Below are 22,473 nucleotides of genomic sequence, written 5' to 3'. Positions count from 1 at the left end.
ATATAATCAACGTTTTGTATGATCTGTGGTGTTGCTGTGAAGCCGTGTTGCACTCTGAACACTATTCTTCCAAGCGACCCAGCCAGTGAAGTCATTATGCTTTCCACTCTCTCAACGGGAGGTGGGGCTTTTTAGCGAAAACTTATTCTACCCAGCTGCACAAAGACCAGAGTGCAGTCACAGTCTCCTCCACGCTGTGAGTGCGCAGCGCCTGCACACATCGCTCCCCTTTGGAACTAAAGCCCACATTGCATGAACCTGCATTCCTCTACTGCAGTTTTCTTGGCCGACAATCGGTATTGCGCTGTGGCTGTTCTCCAGCTGATACTCCGACCCCGAAAGCCATCGGGACCTGTGAACAGAGAAGCTGCGGGAGTGGTCTGGAAACTTTTGACATCATGAGCACGCGAACGGTCAACCTTGATACCTACAGCCTGTCGCTGCTCACGGCCAAAGAGGACATCCTCAACCCCCGTTCCTCCACCAACTGGTAACATATAGTGCTCTTGAACAAAACTGCATCTACCTGTCATAGTCGAACGTGATTTGTCTTTATCATAACACAGATTAGATGTCAACTTTATAATGCTGCGTCATTATACTGGGACTATTACGAATGCAAGTACAATCAGTAACTTTTCGCGTAACTTCAAGTTCTCCATCTTGTTGCACCGAAGGAGTCCGAGCCGTTTACGCTTAACTGGCGGTTGCGTAAGCGGAGGCTTGATTTCAATTAATCCAGTGAGCCTGGAGGTGGCCAGCACAGGGGAAGCACGCAACCTGGACTATAATTCAAAGTTGGGCAATGACAAATGTTTGCAGCCTGGTTTTGTGACACAGGGATGCACTGACTTTTAATTGCCGTCCATAACGCACGCCAGGCGGCTGGTGCGGCTCAGAGCGCAGCACCTGGCCGGCAGCTCGCTGCCCTCACCCGGGCCTTGCGCTCCGTGACACTGCTGGTCTCCCTCAGGAGTAGTTAGGCTGCATCGGATCGTGTTTCTGCCGATGTGCATGATCTCTGACAGGGGTTGTCTTTCAGGGAGAGGCTCTGCAGGAGTAGGCTCCCATCCACAAATGACACTATTTAAAATGTAAATGTGTGCAACAAATTAAGGTTGTTTCGGGAAAAATGTGAAGGAGGGGCTGTGTAGAGTGGTTCTGAAACATAAATACAGAACCAGCATCTAAAACTAAAAGTCAAGTGTAAAGAATGTTTCAAAGAGATACTTTAAAATTTCGACTTGAATTTATACACCAGATGATTCTTTAGCACATGGACACTTAAATTATTAATTTCATGAATTCTGCACTGGCTTTGAAACCCTGTTATGCTGTAACCTGATCACCTGACACATGGCTCACTCTGTCCTTTAGGGTTTGACTGGGCTGTCACTATGGCGATCTAGCCATCTTTTCCAAACAATACTAGTCTGCCTGTGTAATCTTCACTGATACTGTGTGTGTGCGCCTGTGAGGTATTGTGATCTCAAGCTTCAAACTTGTTTTTACTGGCTATATGCAGGTAGTACAGGGAGAATATCATGTACGATGACCTTCTCTTGCCACACATCCACTCAACTTGCTGTTGTAGGTGAAAAATTAGACAAAGGCCCACCCAGGCTCACACACGTGCTCATGTGGAAGAAGAGGACTGATTCTGTCTGACCGTTTCATCTTCCTCTGCCCCACATCTCTCACTTCACCAAGGTTCCCCTGCCCACTCTCTTCCTACCTCCTTCCTGGCTTCAATTTGGGACTAACAACGCCATTCAGGAAATGAGATTCAGAGCGCTGACTTAATCTTGACGAGCTGAAATCTGACATCTTCATGAATGGGGTGGAAAGACATTCCCCATCCAGGCAGAACTTGCTCAGTTTCCATCCTCTCTTGCATTTGGAAAATCTCTTAAAATTCCCATGTTCAGGATCACTATGGATTTTTTTTGTCCAATGGTAACAGCTCAGCATAGCATTGACACCTCACTGATCCAGAATGTCCTCGTTTGAGAGCATTTCCCTAAAGTTTCAGCAAATAACAAATCTGGATTGTGCCTCTGCCAACCAGCTGCATATCAAACAATCACGCACATGTACAGATGCATCCACAACAGGCGTGTTTGCTCGTGCTTACAAGAGGAAAAGAGAAAGAGAGAGAGAGAGATCCCACAGCCTTCACATTGAGCGCACTTTCAAACGCTAAATAAGTCTGCTGACTGGATAAAGAGGTGGGAGGGAGACACGATGATGTCATGATTCCCACTGTCAAAGTACTGAGACAGGAGTGTGTGTGTGTGTGTGTGTGTGTGTGTGTGTGTGTGTGTGTGTGTTTCTGGATGTGCATTTGCATCCTGCAGAGACTGTTGTAGTGAGTTTAGGGCGTTGAGACGATTGCATGGAGCAGGGTAGGAGGCTTGTTTTGCTGAATGATCCCGCCCCCACTGTGCGGCCTTGAGGTCCCTGTGTGTATTATCTAATGACCTTGTGTCCTGAATGGGAAACAGACCCTTTGTGGGTGAGACTCGAAAGAAAAGAGGAGCAATTTCAATGCATCGTTCATTCAGACCTCTCTGCTCAACATACAGCCTTGGAGGTCTCTGCTCAGTCTCCCAGACCACAGGGGACTACAAAATGTGTTACTCATGGGCTGGAGACGTGCACGGTGTGCACGTGTGTGTGTGTGTGTGTGTGTGTGTGTGTGTGTGTGTGTGTGTGTGTGTTATTTAAGAGACGGACAGATACATAAACAGTAAAAATGCATGTTTCCAATTACATTGTGAACAGGAAAACCCTACAGGAAAATAGAAATTCCTATTGAGCTGAGGAGCAATTCATTCGAATGGGTGTGGGCTATATCTGCACATCTGTAAGCTCTGGTGAAGTCGCAAACAACTTGTTCAGAGACCTCCTTCTTGCAAGGAGCACTTTGATACTGTGTGGTATGCTTGTGGTAAGTGTTCTCGCGTAGAGATTACTGCAGTTAGACGGTGACATGTGAAGCAAATATCTGATGTCTTTGTAGTAACAGAGTGATTCAGTTGGGACACAGTAATCGCTCTTCACTGAATTTCAGGTCCGAGACTAAGTTTAGATATTTACATTTATTAATGAGGCATATTTCATTAAGTTTATATGTACTAATTGTTCATGAATTGCTTAAAGAAGCATACATTATTAAGTTGGTATACTAATATAGTTCCTATAGATCCTCACTGATATGAAGGACTTACTGTTGAGTGATGTAAAGACTTTGCTTCTGATCTTTTTTTGGCAGAAGTATAGCTGCCAAGTGATCTGTCATCAAATGGTAATGGTCACATAATTACAGATATTATGTTTCAGTTTTAGCATTGCTTTGAAATTGAAATTTACCTCTAGCAACACTTATTTCTTTCAGGTCTTCAACTCGTTCTAGTAACACTTTATAAATGGTGTACACATTCTTTTGTTGTTTCTGTGACTTAACTGTTAAACAAATATTCATCTAGTATTGTAATACAACATGTCATTCAACCTTCTGAATTCATGAATTATCTGGACATAAATAATTTGTTTTTAATTTGATCTTCATTACATTTTTCTGAGGGTTTGACAGTCTGTGGGAAATTGAAGGGATCAATCTTACCCATGTTCATGTAAGAAGCAACACACTATCCCTCCTCTCCTCTGATCTCCTGTGAAGGGACTCTCCTGCTGATGATACATGGAGGAGCATTTATTTCAGCACAGGCCCGGGGTGTTTGTGTTGCTGCTACTTGCCAGAATTTCCACAGGCTCATGCATGATTAACTGATACCTAAAGAGTCACTGGGTCTAAAGTTACGTGCTAGATGGAATACACCTGTGGGTGTGGAGAAAGGATGGAAGGGAGGAAGGTATACTGCAGGGTTGTGTGTGTGTGTGTGTGCCCATGCTTGCTCTTGTATACTGTAGGTATACAGTATTTCCTGACTCCATGAGAGACTATACTGTATGTGTAAGTGAAGCAAGTCTGTTATCTTGTTTGTCGAGAGACAACTGTTTGTTTTGTATTGTCACACTGTAAACTTCTTACTGCCTGAACTTCCTCGCTCGGGTTCTGCTTTTTGTTCAGTTCCCTAATTATCCACAGACACACCTGTAAAAAAAACCACCCAAAAGCATAATAATACTAGCTTCTGGCACACAAGCTGTTGTGTAATCCCCATCTAACTTGGTAAAGGTTGTCATGTAGCTTTCTGTGTTGAAACAAATCCTATTGATCATCTTCAACTGTGGAATCCCTCAGAAGGAAACCCAGCTGACGGCTCGCTTTCCTCTTGCTGTTCAGGATGAGGCTTCAAAGGCTACACAAAGTGTTGTTATCAGGCTCAATGATAACAGGACACATTTGATTGATCCTTGATATAAATAGCAGTAATGTGAAGACAAAGGGTGGGTAAGCTGGACCAATGCCCAATCCACTCTCTCTATCCCTGCCTTCTGTAAATTACCTTGCAGTAACATGGCTGTGTGACATATGACACTGATTTCCAAAGAAACAAGCATCCTATCACATATTTATGCTTGTAACACTAGTTTTGGTGTATTTCATTTGTTAACTGTAAGACCCAACAAGTCCTCCAGCCCATACGACCATATAGATTGTTTGTTTCTACCTTAAAATACGACCCGGAGTGCTTCCTAAATTGGCCCCCCTTGTTAGGTTTAGCCATAAAACCCCTTGGTCAGGGTTAGAGAAAGACACTGCTTTGGGTTAAAATGATGACTTCAATCGTAATCAAGTTAAAGCTACTACTTCCTTAAAGTCATGCAACCTTTGTTGTCAAGGCAACAGTAAACATGCTTTTAAAAAACGGTCCATACTTGTGACTCAAAACGGGAACCAAACAGCAGCTTCCTACACCCAGCGCTAAGCAACTTTTGCCGTCACGCCGACAAGAAACGCAGCTTTAAAAGACTCCTGACTGGTGGTTGGAAATGTGAAGCTAATAATGAACGAGGACAAATGGAGCAGTGTTGTATTTCTGCTGTCAGAATACAGAAAAGTGACAGAACTTCATCACTTAACCAACCAACACAGGGATGAAATGGAGCTTAGGGGGGGAAGTTTTATTTGTCCACTACATTTCTGCACTATTCTGATGTACTGACGTTGAACACAGCTAGCAAACTAGGTAGACTAGGTTAACCGAGTCTGAGACTATCTGACCTTAATTTTGAGGCGAGCACATTTCCTCCCTTTACGACAAACGCTGTCATGTCAAGTGACATCAACTCTACTTCTCAGAGCTCCTAGAAACCTTCCACCTTCCTAATGGTACATTCCTTGTTCAACAGGCATCTAGTTGTATTTTCCCACTCAGGAGGTCAAAACTTTCTCACTTCCAAGTTGCTCATGAGGGCAACAAAATTAAAAGGATGTAGACGTCATCTGAAGTGTGCCACTTCTCAGGGACCGTTACCTCTTTGACCTCAAAGAGCCTTAAAGAGGTAACTTTAACAGAGCAGTGGGTTGTAATGATTTGCTTGAACAAAGACCTGAGTGGTTTTTTTTCGGAGGACAGTCTAGTAAGACTAGAACTTGAACCAACTAGAGAGGTTCCTTGGCTGGACACTCGGATATTTGAGCACTAATTTGGGCTGATCAGAGCAGTACTTTGGTCATTTAAGTGCTTTCTGTGGGATATTAGGACAATGATTAAGCACACAAGTGTCCCATCAGGGCACATTTGTATCGAGGTTAAGTAAAGGTTTTTAAAAGCTATTGTAACAAATAATTCCCAATTAAAAGATACAAATAATTGCTCTGTACTGTGAAGGTTGCGCCTTTCTGCCTGTGTGAGCAAGTCTGTGGGTGGCATGTTGGAAGATGATAACAATGATAGCTATAATGGCTGTTATACAGTGTGTATCTCTGTTTAGGTGAACTCAGAGATTGATTTGAGCAGTTATCCCTAAACAACTGCTTACTATTCCCTTAAATATTGCTTAGATTCATCTGGGGTCCAAGATGAAGGTGCAGGGTAATGGTAGGTTTTAGACATGATGAGACACGACTGCAGACGGTTATACTGTATGTGTGTATCGTGTGCGTTTGTCTTTGTATGTTTGGGTTCCTTAGTGTGTAAATGGTCCAAATGTGCATCCCATAAAAGATGCAAAAGTTTGGTAATTAATGTTTCATGACTTCGTGGCACTGCTGTTCTGTTATTGGTGAGCATATTGTCAGTTGGGAACACAATAAAGAGCTGCCACCTTAGAAAAAAGATATTGTATCCAGCAGCTGTGGCCATCCCTGTTTTTGTTGTAGGAAAAACTTTATGTAAAGGTCATTGCAAACAATAACCCACTAAGTATTTCGCCAGTCCTTCTCGCACCTGACCTTTCGATCAAACCATCCTTTTGTTTGTTCAAGTGCCTCAGATCAGGTGATCAGTTGATCCGAGTGCAGATGCCCTTTGCACATTGTTTCCACTGGAAATCTGTCCTTTTTGTGCCTACAGCAGTGGACACAACAAATACTTTATTGTTTCCCTTCGCAGTTCAAGATAAAGGCCGAGACACTGCTGGAAAATGTTGTATCTTCGTGGGCCGAGATGACTTTTTCATGCAAATGCTGTGAAAAATAGAAACTACACTGAGGGGACCTGTTTGTTTAGTCTAACTAATGGGTCTTGAGTGTAGCAGACAGAGTGGTATTTCCTAGGATGTCAGATAGCTGTCTAAAAACATCTGTACTTTAGTGTTCCTTCAAATATTGGCAAGAAGAATATAGTGCATGGTGCGTGTGTGAATGTGTACGTGTATCATAAACCCAGCGGAGGCACTTTTAGGGTATATCCGAGTGACACTATATCACAGAAACAGATTATTCTGAAGATGCCTGAGCTGCAGAGTACAGGGATATGAGATTGACCTAACAAAGTTGTGATACTTAGATTGATTGGTGTTGAAGCAGGATAGTGTGAGACACAGTTTTGTCTGGTGCCGCTTCCACAACCTCTGGATTAGCCTCTACACAGCTCTCATATTGCTAGAGAGTTAACTTAATGAAACAACAGTCCTGGCATGAAGCCAAATGAGGGTTCTCTCTTGAAAATGGTTTGATGGGGAGATAAAAGTATTGTATGTTGTTTAAATGTAAGATCTCGAAAGGATTTTACATCTTTAGGACATGTTTTAAAGTTTGTTTCTTTTCTAACATCGTTATTTCAAGGTTACTGGATCATCCAGAGCCAGCATGAATGTTGCGAAAGTAACCAAGTGCATGCTGAAAGATTTTCTGTATTGTTGTAGCTCATTTCTTTGCGAGTGTGCCAAGCACCGACACAAGCAGTGTCTCACAACATACTAGAATGTACGTATCGTCATGTCACTCTTAATTACATAATTATGAGATCTTCGGACACACGCACCGACACGTTTCGCAAATATTTAAGTGCACTGACATATGCAAATGCACGCAGACACTGGGCTGGTTCAATAAAGAAAGCACCGTTCTCTCATTCCCATAGCTGTCCTGACACTGTGACGTAATCAGAAGCTCTGTTCGTAGATCTAGCAGCAGTAACACCGAGTGCAGCGCCTCGACTGGGAGCTCCACTTGCCTTTCTCCTGTCATGTTTGTTCACTTGCCAGTGGTGGGATTGGGTTGTAGGTCCTTCTCGAGAGTTGGGAGGGCTGCAGCGGGTGTGGGGGGGGTGGGGGGTGGGCTCTGTTGTCCTGACGACTCTGGTGGGAAAGCTAGGTTGTTTGCTAAGAGAGACTGAATGAATTGAGCGAGATGAGTGGAGAGGGACTGAGGAGGGCTGGGGAGGGGCTGCAAATGAATGGGCAGGGATACCCGGTAAGAAATATGGAGGAATAACGAGATGAGAAAGGACAACGAGTGAGAGGGAAGAGAAAGACTTGCAGTAGAGTTCAGCAGGGTGGTCTGGATAAGAGGTTGTTTTTGTAAAAGCAGAGTCAGCAACTGATAGAAGTTGGGGGAGTGATAGAGTGGAGAAAAGAGAAAGATGAGAGGACAGGTAAAGGGGAAGAGGAATGGGATAAAGATCAAAGCTTTAAGAGAGGCCGTGGAGAAGACCGACCAAATACGTTCTAAGTGGATATGCGATACTTGAGAGTTTGCTTTGTTTAACTCAAGGAAATGGTTGAAGATAAGATGCCATCATGTTTGTAGTGGTTCCATAATAACCTTGGTATAGAGAAGAGAGTCGTATCCTCTGTGTGTGTGTGTGTGTGTGTGTGTGTGTGTGTGTGTGTGTGTGTGTGTGTACGTTTGTGTGGCAGTGTGGGACAGAATGCACAGGAAATGCCAGAGTGATCCCAGTGGACAACGATTTTAGAGGATTTAACCTCCTCTCCTCTCCTCTCCTCTCCTCTCCTCTCCTCTCCTCTCCTCTCCTCTCCTCTCCTCTCCTCTCCTCTCCTCTCCTCTCCTCTCCTCTCCCTCTTCCTCTCTCAGTGCCCCCTATATCTCCCTTAACAAACTGTATACTTCCCCAAGTCAGAACAATTTACCCCCTAGAGATCCACGAGAACTCCCGTGTACTACTTTTCATAAAATCACCTGCCCCCATTAACCACATACTCCACTGCCCCCCTTGGAAACCTCCAATACACTCTGGCTCTTTCCTATTGTGTACCATTGTTAAATGTGCCCCTCTTAGCCTTCCCATTTATACCCATCTACACCCCCTGGTGCTTTTCATCATTTTCTCTAGTGTGAGCCCCATCTTTGAGTGGCTTTTCTCCAACCTGAATATATCCCTCCATCACTCCTTAAACTCACACCGTCAGGACACTGAACTTCATCTTCTATTAAACCCTAAATACTGATTTCACCACAGTTTTAGTCTACAATGCAGCTGTCTGAGCTCGGTTTGGTAACATGTACAAAAATTGGGCACGACTGAAATGGTTTCAGCAAAAAATACTCAAGCATATTCAGATCATCATGCTGAAGAGAATATCAGTTCTACATGCTATTAATTTAATTAAAAAAAAAACTTTTGTGTATGAAAAAAAAATAGTTTTAGGTTTACTTAACTCCAAAAGCTGCATTTACAATGCAAGGTATTTACAATGCTCAGTTTAATATAAAATAAGAAAATGATGTCACAAATGTAACACCTGTAGCATCAGAATATATAGACTTTAAATTGTAAATGAGTGTTGTTTGATCTACTATTATTCAGCCTGGTTCCACATCACAGTGTGATATACACTTGCCAGGTTCTCTAGCGGATAGCGTGTCAGTGTCACGTTTTGCCTTGGCTAAGCGTGAAAAGTAAGCGCGTGCGACCGGGGGTCGAAGACGAAGGTCACGTGACGAAGTACAATCAGCGATATAGTTCGCATAGAGAGGGTGGTCAGAGGAGAGTGGATAAAACAAACAAGACAAACCAAGTCCATGAGAACACATCACGTAACGTATTCAACAAGTAGCACAAATAAAGTGCGTTAAGTTTGTTGGATGGTATATGTAACGTTACCTGCGTGAAATCACTTATTATCAACCCAACCATGCGGTTTTTGGTGCCTAAACCAAAGGTACCTTACTTTTTACACCGGCAAGATGCGACACTGATATGGTCTTCTCTAATGGACTGACAGGTGTGTTACATACTTTGGCATGAAAACGGGTTTTTCACGACATTATTTGGGATTCATATTTAAGTCGAGTTAAAGCTGAGTTGTACATTTGTGAGTAAACGTGCCTGCATCTCCTCTGTCATCAGTTCCTACAGGTTACACCACCACAGGGGGACTGTGTGGTTGTGTGTGTGTATGTGTGTGTGGGGTGGGGGGGGGGGGGGGGGGGGGGGGGGGGGAGGGGGAGGGGGAGGGGTGTGTCTAGACTGTGTCCTCCTGCTGAATTAATACATGTTATTAGGTCCTGGATAGAAAGATACTGCATCTGTGAATCTCTTAAAAAAAACAGTTGGACTGAGCTGCTCCAAGTTTTTAGTGCAAAATGTTGTTATGGTCATAAATATTGCTCTCATAATCTCATACTTGTGTGCCTGAAACAGACAGACAGACAGACAGACACACACACACACACACACACACACACACACACACACACACGGTTATTGATTATTCATCACCTGATAACGTGTTCATCTGTTCATTCCCCAGTCTTAGAGTTCATGTTTTGTCTCTACTTGTTGCAAGTTTGTTGTTTTAGGACCTTTTAAATTAACGTTGACACAGCAGCCGACTTTCTGTCTGTCTTTGTTCGTACCCCTGCTCTTTTCCATCCGCCTCAGCACAGGGAGGGCTGTTTTCTCTCACTGGTCTTTGGCAGTGATTTAATTACTTATTTGTTTAGTTTGTCATATTCTAAACTTCTCTGGCTCCTTGTTTTGCTGAGAACAGAAATTTTCTTCCCTCCCCTCCTCCTTTCAGCATTCCATTTCAGTCTCTCCCTCTGCCCCCTCACTGCTTCACCCCCCACGGGCCTGATATTGTGTGGCAAACGGTTGTTGAACTTTTTACACAGCTTTTCCTACATTTAACTGAGCTACAATTTCTGTTCTTTCTTATAATTTTGTACTCAATTGCCTCTGTCATTTCCCCCACTATTTACCGTTCTCCTGCAGACCAAATAGCTGCAGTGGTCTGTAATAGTCTCCTGGGGAGTTGGATTTGTCCTCCACCCCAGTCAAATATGACATAAATCAGTCAGAGTTACTCACAGGGTGGAGCCAAGCAAGTACTCTTATGGGTCAAACAGGCAACCCACTTGTACCTCAAATTTGCACAGCTGTTGTCAAAAGGGAAATTAAAAATGTTTCAGTTGGGTATGAGCATGACAAATATTATCACCATGACACATGCATATACAAAATTCTTTCTTCAACAAAAGCTGAAACACAATTTGAAAGATTCAACACTTTAGAAAATAATTTTCAAAACATGGTTGTGACTTTGAAGTGACATGAGGTCACATTTCCATTCCAGCATGTCTCAGTTGCCACGAGTCAGACTGACAATGTTTGGAAACGTATTTGAAGCGTGCAAAGAAAACAGTGTTTTTTGCATTACTTTGTTCTGGAGTCATGCAAGTTTACCCGTTTGTTAATTTTCTAGTGAGACTTTTAAGAAGTATTTTTTTTAAAAGTACAAAAAAAAACCCCGTTAATAGCAGTTAATAACAATACAAAATACTTGGAGTACTTGGTGTAGCTTCAGGCTGTAGAAAGCTAAAATTACAACAAAACAAGAACATTTCAGTAGCAGAGCTTCACACGGGACAAGTGGTTCATTCAAGTTCTATTAATTCAGTATTCATGTGGACTAATGATATATCCAACAGGTTAATGTTGATCTGAAAACTGTAGGTGAAGCTTCCATCTGTTTGTTGTCTTCACGGTGAGTTTACTGCAGGCCGAACATCCCGTTTTTTTTTTTTTTTTTTTGTATTGAATGCCACTGATGCGTGATGGGTTCTACACGCGCATCTCGTTCTCATTAATAAAATGGAACTTCTGTAGGGTGTACACTGAGGCGATATCAGCCTTTCTTCTACAGTAACAATGCTGTAATCAAAGTTTTTGTGAGTGTGAGGGACTTGGACATGCTCTGGTTATTGGGTCGAAGTTTCTGGGCACTATTATCATATCATAACCCAAATTTAGAGCCTCTGTCAGAGGCTCTAAATTTGGAGCCAACTTTCTGTCTGACACAGTAATACATGTGCAATAGACCAGACACCACAAGCTGGACAGGAGTTTTGACAGGAGATGTTTTATAGTCATAATATGCTTTTACTTATTGTTCTTGTACAAATATTCATACACTGCCCTTCTCATTTGGAATTTGTTTAATCTGATCTCAGTGGGAGACGTATTGTTCAGTACTGTCTTCAGTAGAAATGTCAGCAGCAGGATATTACACCTTAGTTCATAAAGCACAATACTGCTAGAGGGTATTTGGCTTGTGTGACCCCACATTGTTGCAGGAATCTACAAATATTTCCTCAGCTGTTGTGGTTGGTGTGTGTTTGTTTGGGCTTTGTAACTCAGCACAGCACACTACATACAAATGTAACTCCTTCTTTATTCAATTACTGTTAATACTAACTTTACTAACACACGTTGTAATTCTAAGTTGCCCTTTCAGAGTCTTTGGCGCCATGTTTCAATCCCTCACTGCTCAGCATTAAAGCGCCCTGCTGCTGCTTGGATTGTGAGGATTACATTGATTATACGGCACACTCTCTGCACGGCACCTGACTGAAGCCTCTGCAGCCAGTCATGACAATGGGTCAAGTCTGTTTTGGGATATCTAACAAGCACTGAAATGTGTTCACATAAACACCATCCCTCAGCAGCAGTCTACACCATTTTGACATCCATATGTCATCACTTCATGAGGGGAAAAGAGAAAACACCGATTGGTGCACTGCGGTTCTAAGGACTGGAGATCTTGGATGATATGGGACAGTCTTCAAGTCTCAGTTTTATGGCCAAATTGTGTAGGTTCTGTAAACTATAATACCGTATGAACCTTTTCTATATTGAAAGTGTGCATGCTCTCTAACAGGGAAATCGTTTCACCTTATTACAATTCAAATGAGCTTTTGGTCTAGCATGGCACATTTTTCAGTCCTGATGTTTACTGTGATGCATCACCTCACTGCACTCTGTAGGCTTCTACCAGCCAATCGTTTTTCCTTATTCTCCTCTTTCAGTGTCTCATTCCTCCACTTCCTCTCTCTTACTCATATTTCTTAACCCCTAGCCGTAAACCTCCACGTGCCTCTGCAGTCCAGACGGATGAAGGAATGCCTGTACCACAGGGGTCGCTGCATGGACACTATATGAGTAACATGCCGGACAGGGGAGGGGGAAAAAAAAACGGCTTTTTCGACAGTCAAGTCTGGCTAGACTTATTTTGCCCATGTTTGGAGAGAGGAAATGAGCGCTGTGAGCTGTGGGGACGTCTCGGAGCTCCCCACTCCAACACAGATCGAGAGGTAGACTGAGAGCGGCTAAAAATAGAACTAGGAGCTCAGGTCAGCTTTGAGCCAAGAGTAAAGAATTGGGGAGCTGACGGGGGAAGGGGAGAAAGAACATATTGTATGATGTAAAATGAAGTGAAGAGAAAGAATCTTTTGGAGAGGTATATAATATGTAGGGTATATTCAGAAAGCTGATGAAAATCCAAATCTGAAAGAAGTTAGAGCACAAATTAAACATTCAAAATGCTGCACTATTAAAATCCCAAATTTGACAAATTGACAAATGCCCTCCGTGAGAGTTGGTGGGGCTTCTGGGAATCAATGAATCAGTATGTAGAAGAGCAAGAAAAAAAGGGAGCAAAGTAATGAAACGACAGAGAGCCTAATCTGGACAGTGAATCCCGGTGAAAGCTCCCAACCTTGCATCTATTTTCTCATATCTTTTTCTTCATACACAGTTTATCAAACGGCAGCAGTGTGCCTAACCAAGAATCTCTCATATCTCCCCTGCTGGCAGGGATGGAATGAATAAATGACCTACGAGCTCACAAGAACTTCTTGTCAGAGAGACAAGAGAGGGTAGGATGTGGGGAGCCGGGGGAGAAAAGATGAGATATTGCTTCAGTTTGTGAAAGAGCTACATTGTTCTATAGGATTTAAAGCGGGGGGGGGGGGGGGGGGGGGGGGGGGGGGGGGGGGGGGGGGGGGGGGAAATAATATACTGTTGTTGGAGGTGGGGGTCAGAATAAAGAATTTAGAGTAGTAATGATGGCAACATATTAACAGAATATATGGAGAGAGTCAGGGTGGTGACGTTAACAATGGATATGAAATGTTAATAAAATATATTAACAGAATATATGGAGGGAGTCAGGGTGGTGAAGTTAACAATGGATATGAAAAATGGTTATTGGTGCCGGGGTCCAAAATAGAGTCTCATCCGTTTACTTTACTCCGTCTTATTGTATAATAAAGCACGAGTACAACCAACTACACTCCATGAAACCATCAAAACAAAAATTGGAGAGCACAAGCAAAGAAAATCCTCCAAAGTCTCTGTAGAAATCACAAAACAAGAGAAGTGTGTACATTGTGTTCCAAGTATTTCCTGCGTGTTACCACACTGAAATGGCTCAGAGTTTAGCCTGGATAAGTGACGACAGGGCCTTCTCCCGCACTGCTCACCATCTGCTTCTGTTATGTTAATCTTGAAATGGTAGAGCGTAGCATGTTTGGAGGTATTACAGGGGCTCCGGTAGTCCAAAACAAACCATGCCTATTGTTACTGGCTCCGGCTTACAGTACATCGTGTGTGCATGTGCCTTTGTGTGTGTTTATAAATTGGATGGGTGCCTTTCCCTCCGAATACTTTGAAAAATGTCTGTTTATTTGTTAAATAGCTGCACTGAGTGGCCGCGCTGTGGTAATGATGGGAAGATGCATTTCTCACTATAAATTAGTTTGAAAAGTGAATGTTGTTGCGGATTATGACGTCATTGTTTTTTCATTTATTCTGTCTTACCCACTCCCCTTTTTCATGGCCTTAATGAAGGCCTCTTTCCCCACACTTTCTTTTCTCTTTCTCTTTGTCCCTCCCTGTGAGGTCATAGCTGGCTAGGTTTGGAGGTAGGCTGGAGTACAGACACAAGAGAGTCTGTTTTTCTCATCAGTCGGTGTCTGTGTGTGGGGCTTTATCTGCTCGGTTAGTTAGGGAACACTTTACTACTTCTCCGACTGCTTGCGCTACTGCAGATTTACATCAACTAATCGAGTGGTGCAGACGACAAAGAGCATGTGTGGTGCCATCGCACTGGTGCACACTAACGGCCAGCTGAAGAAGGGAGACCCTTACTTACTTTACTAGATAAACACTTATAATGTGCACTTGAACCTTCACCTACTGTTTGGAGAACTGTATTGCTGTACTTACTACACTCAGTGGTGGTGGCATATCTAGATAATAAATCAGTCATTGAGCATTACGCTTCTGTGAAGATTTGTAGGATCTGTTTTATAGACCTTTCTCTGTTGGTTTCATGTCAATAACAGGGAGGTTTTACATCCTCTGGTGTACTCAACCAAGCAGTTAACTTTCAATTTCAACCACGCTAATCTTCAAATAAAACCATTGGATGAATGAAAAAGCTTTAAGATGGCAATTATTCTACTAATTAATTACTAATACTTTATTAAAACTGAAAAACGTTAATGTTCGAGTGCACTTCAGAGATGTGTGTCCTGGTTCAAGGAAGACTAGATGAGGGAGTGCGATTATGTTTATGTACAGGATCAGTTTCAGACCCAATTGTTTTTTTTTTTTTCTAAAAAGATAGGTAAATATTCATAGATAGAAATTTCATATTGTGGTTGATTGTGTAAAATTACATTTGTAAAGTGCCGCAGAGATTAAGCAAAGTCTCGGGGAGAAAAAGTGCCTGAAAATAGGATCTTTGCAAAGTCCATCTTTGTGAAAGCTGTGGCGGAACAAAGAGTGTCCCACAGCAGTGTATCCTCATGTGCAAGCCTGTTCCCTGTGGGTGGAGAATTTGCACATGCAATTAAGACTCCTTCAGAGGCACAGTGACCTTTGACCTTGACTGCTTGCCAGTGGTAACCTTTCGGAATGTTTGAGGAACAAGGATCAGTAAATGTGGCTTGGTGCCTAAACTCTGTATGCTGCTAAAACTAATGAAGGAGTAGAGTGTGTTGTTTGTGTAGTTATTGTGGCTACACTAACCCCTGAAGAGATTTGTGACACAAAACTCACACAATACTGGAGAGCTGTGGAGGATGTTTCCACAAGTTGCATTACATTCGGATGAAATTCGATTTCAAAATACTTGGTTTGCTTTGGAGATCTTATCAGCAGTATATAAATATAAAAAGAAAGAGCAGTGTCAGCCTGCCTACTCACACACTGGACCAGCGTGCACTGCTTGCTCAATGGGGCGCACAATGTGGTTATTGTGTCCTCAGCACACTCACATACTGAATGATTTTTGGTGTCTTTGGGGAGAAAAGCAGACTTATTGTATCACAAAAAAAACAAGTGTTTCAGAGATGCTAACTGAGTTAGCCAGACAGCATGACAAACTATTGTTGTTTTTTGGACAGTTTGTGTAGCTAACCAAAACTTTTTAAACTGCTGCTTTGTCTTTTCTTATCCAGATGCACACACGCGCGTACACACACACACACACACACACACACACACACACACACACACACACACACACACACACACACACACACACACACACACACACACACACACAGAGTCACCTTTGGCCCATTGTAATAGCTGTTCATGGCCTCTTGCTACCCAGCTCCAGATGTTATTGACATACCTCCAGGAGTCCTGCAGAGAAAAATTCACACACACCCACTCTCAGACACAGACACATGCACATACTTGTACGCACACACATACAGACACATACACAGTCCTAAAAAGATTTTACAATTCATCTCTCCGCAGTCTGCCTCGTAAAGTCACGTACCCTCACACGCACATTTATACAATTCAAATACACATGAATCAGGATTGTGTCAGAGGCATGTCTTGTCAAACTGCATATGGGTATCATTTTGGATTCTGAGCGTGTGGTATAGATAAAAGCCAGGAAAATGTGTAGCACAATGAGCACAAAATTAAGAATCCTATTCGCCTTTTGGTTTGTTTATTTTTGGTCGAATATGAAGTCACACATTTCCATGTTGGAGATTCTACAACAAAGAAAATACAAATACTGATATGTATCCATCTTGAATCAATCACTGTGCTCTTAATTGAGCAGTGGAGTTGGATCTCAGCGGTCTCATCAAAACACATCGTGAGTTGTTGAGTTGCCACAGCGACAGTTGACTGACTGAAGGTGTGGCAGGGACAGGTTTGCACCTGCAGAAATGTCGTAAGCCGTAGCAGTGAGCGGCACTGGGTGCATTTATTGAACAGTCAGTATCCATCCATTTGTGAGCTTAACGTTATCAATGCAGGCGATTGTGTTGCAGTGTGTCTCCCTGTTTTATACGTGTAATGTAAAAGCCTTCGGCAAACAGGAAGCGAGGTAGACAGGAAAAAGTGACCAATTGCGTGTGTCACAGTTGAACATTTTTGTTGGTGTTTTGTAATGATGCTCGGCACTGCAGGGAAGTCGGTTGTGTTTTATACAGAGAACTAGTATGTGCAGTAAAACATCTGGCTGTGCTTGTGTGCATCTCTGTGTGCTCCTTGTGCACAATGAAAGGCTGAACACATGGAATAAGCAGCAGCCTGCATGCTCAAGCTTGAATATAAGAGTTTTAGATGTTACACAGAAATCAGATAAATTGTTTTTAATCCAGAAAAATCAACACTCTGGATTACAAATATGTCTGCCGTGTCTTTGTCCTGCATTGCTCTATGACTGACCTGTGTGTGTCTGTATGTTCACAGGGCATTATTTACATATGATGGCGTCACCAACAAGCTCAAACTGGCTGACTCAGGAGGTAAAGTGGACTGTCATGTTTGTCAGATATAACTTTTAATACCTAAGCTCACAAAAGAGTTAAATTTGGCAGCATCTCGATTTGGCTTGAAAATAATTGATGTCCTCCTGTTTTTAGAGAATAGACGTTTTGCAATACTCGTAACAGTCTGCTATAAAAAAGAAAATACAGCATTCATGCTCATCAATATTTTTGCTCCTTTGCTCCCTCCAACTTCTCCCTATATCTGTGTCTTTTCTAACAGCGGGTGGTGTGGCAGAGCTGGCAGCGAAGTTTCACATCTCAAAGCCTCAATATGGACTGTGCAAAGTGGAAAGTATAGAGACGGCAGCCCCCCGGACTGCTATGATCAGCTGGGTGAGTGGCAGACGGGCTCATGGAACTTGACTCATAAGCCGCATAACACACATACCGGTGCAAATCACAGAAATACATGTATGCTTTGTACATACATTATGAAAAAGGTGTGGAAACACACTAGTGCCGACAGACGTGTCATTTGGAAGTTCCTAGATAATGAGTTCAACATCTTGTGGTTACAGAGAAAAATCTGTGCACTAATTAACCTGTAAAATGCTCTGGAGAAAATCCTAAACTACTTGGCTTATTCACATTCTGTGGTCCTGTTTTGACGCAGGCTTACTTGGCATTTGACATGCGGCAAGTTGCCATGAGAATGTGTCACTGCTACACAAACATTTATGAATCATAGGGCAAGCAGAGCATCGAAAAGCTCATGTGCATTTATGTCACATGCTACAATCACGTGAAAAGGAACTTCGGTAATTGTTGGACTTTTTTGACAATAAACATTTGATCTTCTTTGAAACAGTACCTGCAGATAAAGGTGGCATACTGGAACAACACCACAAGGAAAAGTAGCCTTTGCTAAAACAAAATCATCAACTTGTATATTATTATTCTGTAGAAAAAGTCAGCACACCCTCGGCTTCAGAAGCTAGAATCCCCCCCTATAGCAGAAATAACTCATTATAGGTATTGAGCAAACACCAATCTGACATCGGCTTGCTGATATTTCTTACCACCCTTCCCAGCAAAATTATTTCATTTGCAAGATTTCTTTTTTTTTTTTTGCATGTACTGCATATTTCGAATGACCCACAACATTTCAATGGGATTGAAACCTGACTGGGTCCTTCCATAACTCTCCAATTTTTCTTTTTGAGCCATTCCTCAGTTGATTTACTGGTGTGTTTAGGATAATCATTATTCAAAGGTCTACTTCTGGCTCAATTTCCTTTTTGGACAGATGGCCTAACGTTATCTCACATAAGCACTCCTTGATACAATGTGAAAATAGCTACATCAGTGACTGCAAGTTTCCTAGTTCCTAATACAGCAAAGCAAACCCAAACCATAACACTTCCACCACCGTGCTTCACAGTTGGTGTGATGTTCTTTTCCTGAATGCTGCCTTTGGGCTCCTATAACTGTTGCAAAACATCTCTATCTTAGAGTCTTCAGTCCGGAGCGCATTCTTCCAAAAGCCCGAAATCCCCAGCAAGACTCATAGGCATCGACAACTTTCTTTCCTGAAGGCTTTATGGAGCCCATTAGATCTTGGCATAATGACACCACGAATTGGCACTACAGACCACCAGAGTAGAGAGGTTCACCCTGATGACATCATTATGAATCCTATTGTTCCTCAGTCTGTTTCTCCCATGCCTTTTTTTAGTCTCCTCAGAGAGAGGTATGACATGAATGTAAGTGTCTATATCCTGTGTTTGTCCACAGGTTGGCCAAAATGTGGAGGACTACCGGAGGACAGAATGTGCCAGCCACATTCCAGCCATCAAAAACTTCTTCAAGGTGCAGTACATCAACATGTGATTAATAACTTATCACCGACTTTTGGATTTGAGAAAACGAAATTGCATTTCATCTATTTGTCCCTCTGTTTGGCTTCATTGTTAAACTGTTCCTTGTAAACATGATGTCTGTTGCTCTTTCTTTTTCAAATTCCTGCTTTAGGAAAAAAAAAAAAGTCACATTCTTTTCTGTTATCTTTAGCCTTGGACCTGAGACTTGGTGCTCTCAAACTCTATATTTATACAAGGTAGTTTATGCAGCATTGTTTTCAGTTTCCTGTCAGTCCTCTTCCTGTTCTATTGCTATGTTGGTCCTCTGAATGCTTCATCTATCTGCCGTGTCACTACCCTGGGGGGGAGGGGGGCGGGGGGTTACTACGTTTGGGGCTAAAAGCTCCATTTTTTTGTGGAGCAACCCAAAGTCCCATAAACTCAAGAGCTGATTGGAGCGACACCAGGTAGATGGAACAGAGAATACAGATCTGTATATTTGTAAGATTCAGGTGCATGTGTGTAGTTTTATGATTCAGGTTCCTTGGGGTTACAGCATTTGAGAAACTCTGTCCAGCTGCAGCTTCTCCACTCAATCTGGGCTCCTCAAACTCTGTTGATTTTGTGTTTTAGTCTAAGTAGGAGCAGTTTAACTGACCCCTTAGTTTACTAGTTTCCATATAAAGACATCACCCCATCAACTGCAGAAGCATCTATGGAATGTTTGTTGTTTTTTGTCTCTTTTTTTGTTTGTTTGTTTTTTAAGCAGCGGTTGTCAAGTCTGGGATTTTGTGAGCCACCGTCTAATAACCCACTACGCTCTCTGAGGCACTCTGGGGCCTTTGTACATTTTACTGTGGGATTAAAAAATATTGTAGAGAAATGATTACATGCCAAACATGGAGGACAATGAAGAAAATCAATTTGCCTTATGTGAATTGTGGGAGATATGTGACCTGTAACCTTAGCACATACACACAAGCATTAACAGCTGGTCCTGTGTCAAGACAGAGCCAATAACCTGTGGTCAGTACTGTAAATAGACGGGAAAAGGGAACCGAAACAATTTATTTTTAATGAAGACCAAACTGTTCTCACAGTTATTATCTGATCTTAAGCTGCAGGAATCAGTGAAAGAGTGTTTGATCTTTCTTTACTCAGCGGTTCAAACTTCGATTTATTACCTAAAGCTGATTCAGACTTAAAAGAGAACATACTGTGTCCAATGGACATCACAGGCCTGCATATGGCTTCTATTTGCAGAAATATCCTGACCTAAAGACTGCGGTGATGATACGCAACTGTGGAATCTCATCTTTTATTCATTCTAACGCTGCCAGCAGACGTGACAGTTTTCACACTCCGTTAAAGCCACGTAATCACCTTTAATCACCTTTACTGCTTTTCTCCAATATGTTGCTCATTAACAAAAGAGCTGCGTGATAACATAGTATACTAACACTGAAAAACTAAAACACTAAAGAAGCTTGTTCAACAACACAACACACTGCATCAGACTTCTGTTTGGGTAATTATTTGGGGTTGGTGTGTGTGATGAATTTTTGAAAAAATATTTATAAAAAACAGTTTGTTTTTTTAGGTTTCTATCGGCCTATAGTTGCCATTAGTTGTTGCACACCACGGAGAATTTAATATAAGTAACAAGTGATATCAGTGTTTGGGACCCAAATATTTGAAGGATAACCAACACCAAATTACTATCCATCTTTAAATCAGGATCTATTGCAGGCTCCATAAATTGATTCTGTGCCTTGTCTAGTAAAACTGAGTTGAAACTTAGTTATGATTAAGTGATTAATAGTCAATCAATCAATTAGCCCTTAAAATTAATAGCATTATTAGGGTTTGGGCTGTTGGTTGGACAAAGCAATTTTGTCACGTCTCCTTGGGCTGTATGAATTTGGGATGGGGAACTTTTCACTGTCATTCTACTGACTAAATGATTTGTGAATTAAGTACAACAATGTCAACCTGTTAACTGATAATATAAAAATCATTTGCAACAGACTTATTTCTGTGTATTGTTCTACCATTAATGTGAGCTGCAGTAATGCTGAAGGAAGCACCTCTAAAAAAACAAGTGCTTTTAGAGTTTTTAAAGTGCTTCTTTAGTGTTAGTTTGTTTTTACTGAGGTAAAGTTGAAATTGCAGGACTCGTGCTTTTCATGAATTTTTCCGTCGGATAGAGGATGCAAAAACTTTATCCACCAGTGCTGCACACTGCAAACAAAGTCGAAGTCTTATGACACTCACAGCCTACCTGTTTTAAGGTCAATTCTCTCGTCTTGATTCTTTTTTAAATCTAAACGAATATGCGACTGTTTTGGCACCGTCTCAGTTGTTGGAATACAGATAGACAGACAGCTATATTACTTATGTCACCCACAACTTTGTCTGCTAAATGTCCACATTTGGCAAAGTATAAACAGATGCTATAGTTTTATACAGACCTGATTGTTAGAACATTTTTTTACTTGACCTTGCGATGACATGGAAAACAACACTTTGGGGATAACGTCCATGCATACACGGGCTTATGATAATATCTAGGCTGTCAAATGCTTGTTTCTTAGAATATTGTCATACTTTGTTTGTTGTCATTTATTCCTTTTCTTCCTTCTCTTTCAAGAGGAAAAACAGAAACAAGGTGAAAGAAAGATCTCCTATCTTTCTTTCACCTTGTTTCTGTTTTTCTGGCTTGCTATGCTGCATGTCCCAGCTGGCAGGGAGGGGGTTTTGTCAAGGCGAGTCTGCAGCAGACAATTTGGGTGTGTTACAAACTGAGCTCTCGTGTGGCATTAAGTTATGAAAAGCAAAATATGAATAAGATGCAGGAGTTTGCATTGTTCTACATGTGTATGCGTTTAAGTGTGCTAGATATGAATATTGGAAGTGATGACAATATGTGAACAAAAGGGCTGTAAAACTGGAAATAAGAATGTTCAATCTTTTCTAACTTTAAATGATATAAAATGCACCTTTAATTCATCAAGCGTACAACAAGCATACCCTGATTTGGCCACAAGATGGCCGGGCACCAGGCCAGAGCAGGAGATTTGGATTTCCAAAAAAAAAGAAAGAAATAGAACAGTCATTCTATTGTGAATAAGGACTAAAGCAACATGCTCGGGTCAAGGCACTAAACCCTGAAGCACTTTAGATCATTCACCTGTCATCTCGCTC

At 41.9% G+C, this 22,473-nt stretch overlaps 1 protein-coding gene across 1 annotated transcript in view; it reads left to right on the top strand.

Moving 5' to 3' along the window:
* The first annotated feature begins 210 nt into the window (after window positions 1-210).
* LOC138191810 (drebrin) overlaps window positions 211-22,473 on the top strand; it is a 31,235-nt gene continuing 8,972 nt past the window's right edge. The window contains exons 1-4 of the mRNA XM_069138837.1: window positions 211-490; window positions 17,391-17,446; window positions 17,691-17,803; window positions 19,205-19,279. Coding sequence (XP_068994938.1) covers window positions 399-490; window positions 17,391-17,446; window positions 17,691-17,803; window positions 19,205-19,279 — 336 coding nt within the window. The 5' untranslated portion in view covers window positions 211-398. The remainder of the gene's footprint in view (window positions 491-17,390; window positions 17,447-17,690; window positions 17,804-19,204; window positions 19,280-22,473) is intronic.

This window comes from Embiotoca jacksoni, unplaced genomic scaffold, assembly GCF_022577435.1.
Source record: "Embiotoca jacksoni isolate LCO1_2020_lvr unplaced genomic scaffold, fEmbJac1.0.p SCAF_8, whole genome shotgun sequence".
Taxonomy (NCBI): domain Eukaryota; kingdom Metazoa; phylum Chordata; class Actinopteri; family Embiotocidae; genus Embiotoca; species Embiotoca jacksoni.
The sequence above is the reverse complement of the archived record's forward strand: the minus strand, read 5'-3'. Positions and strand labels throughout refer to the sequence as shown.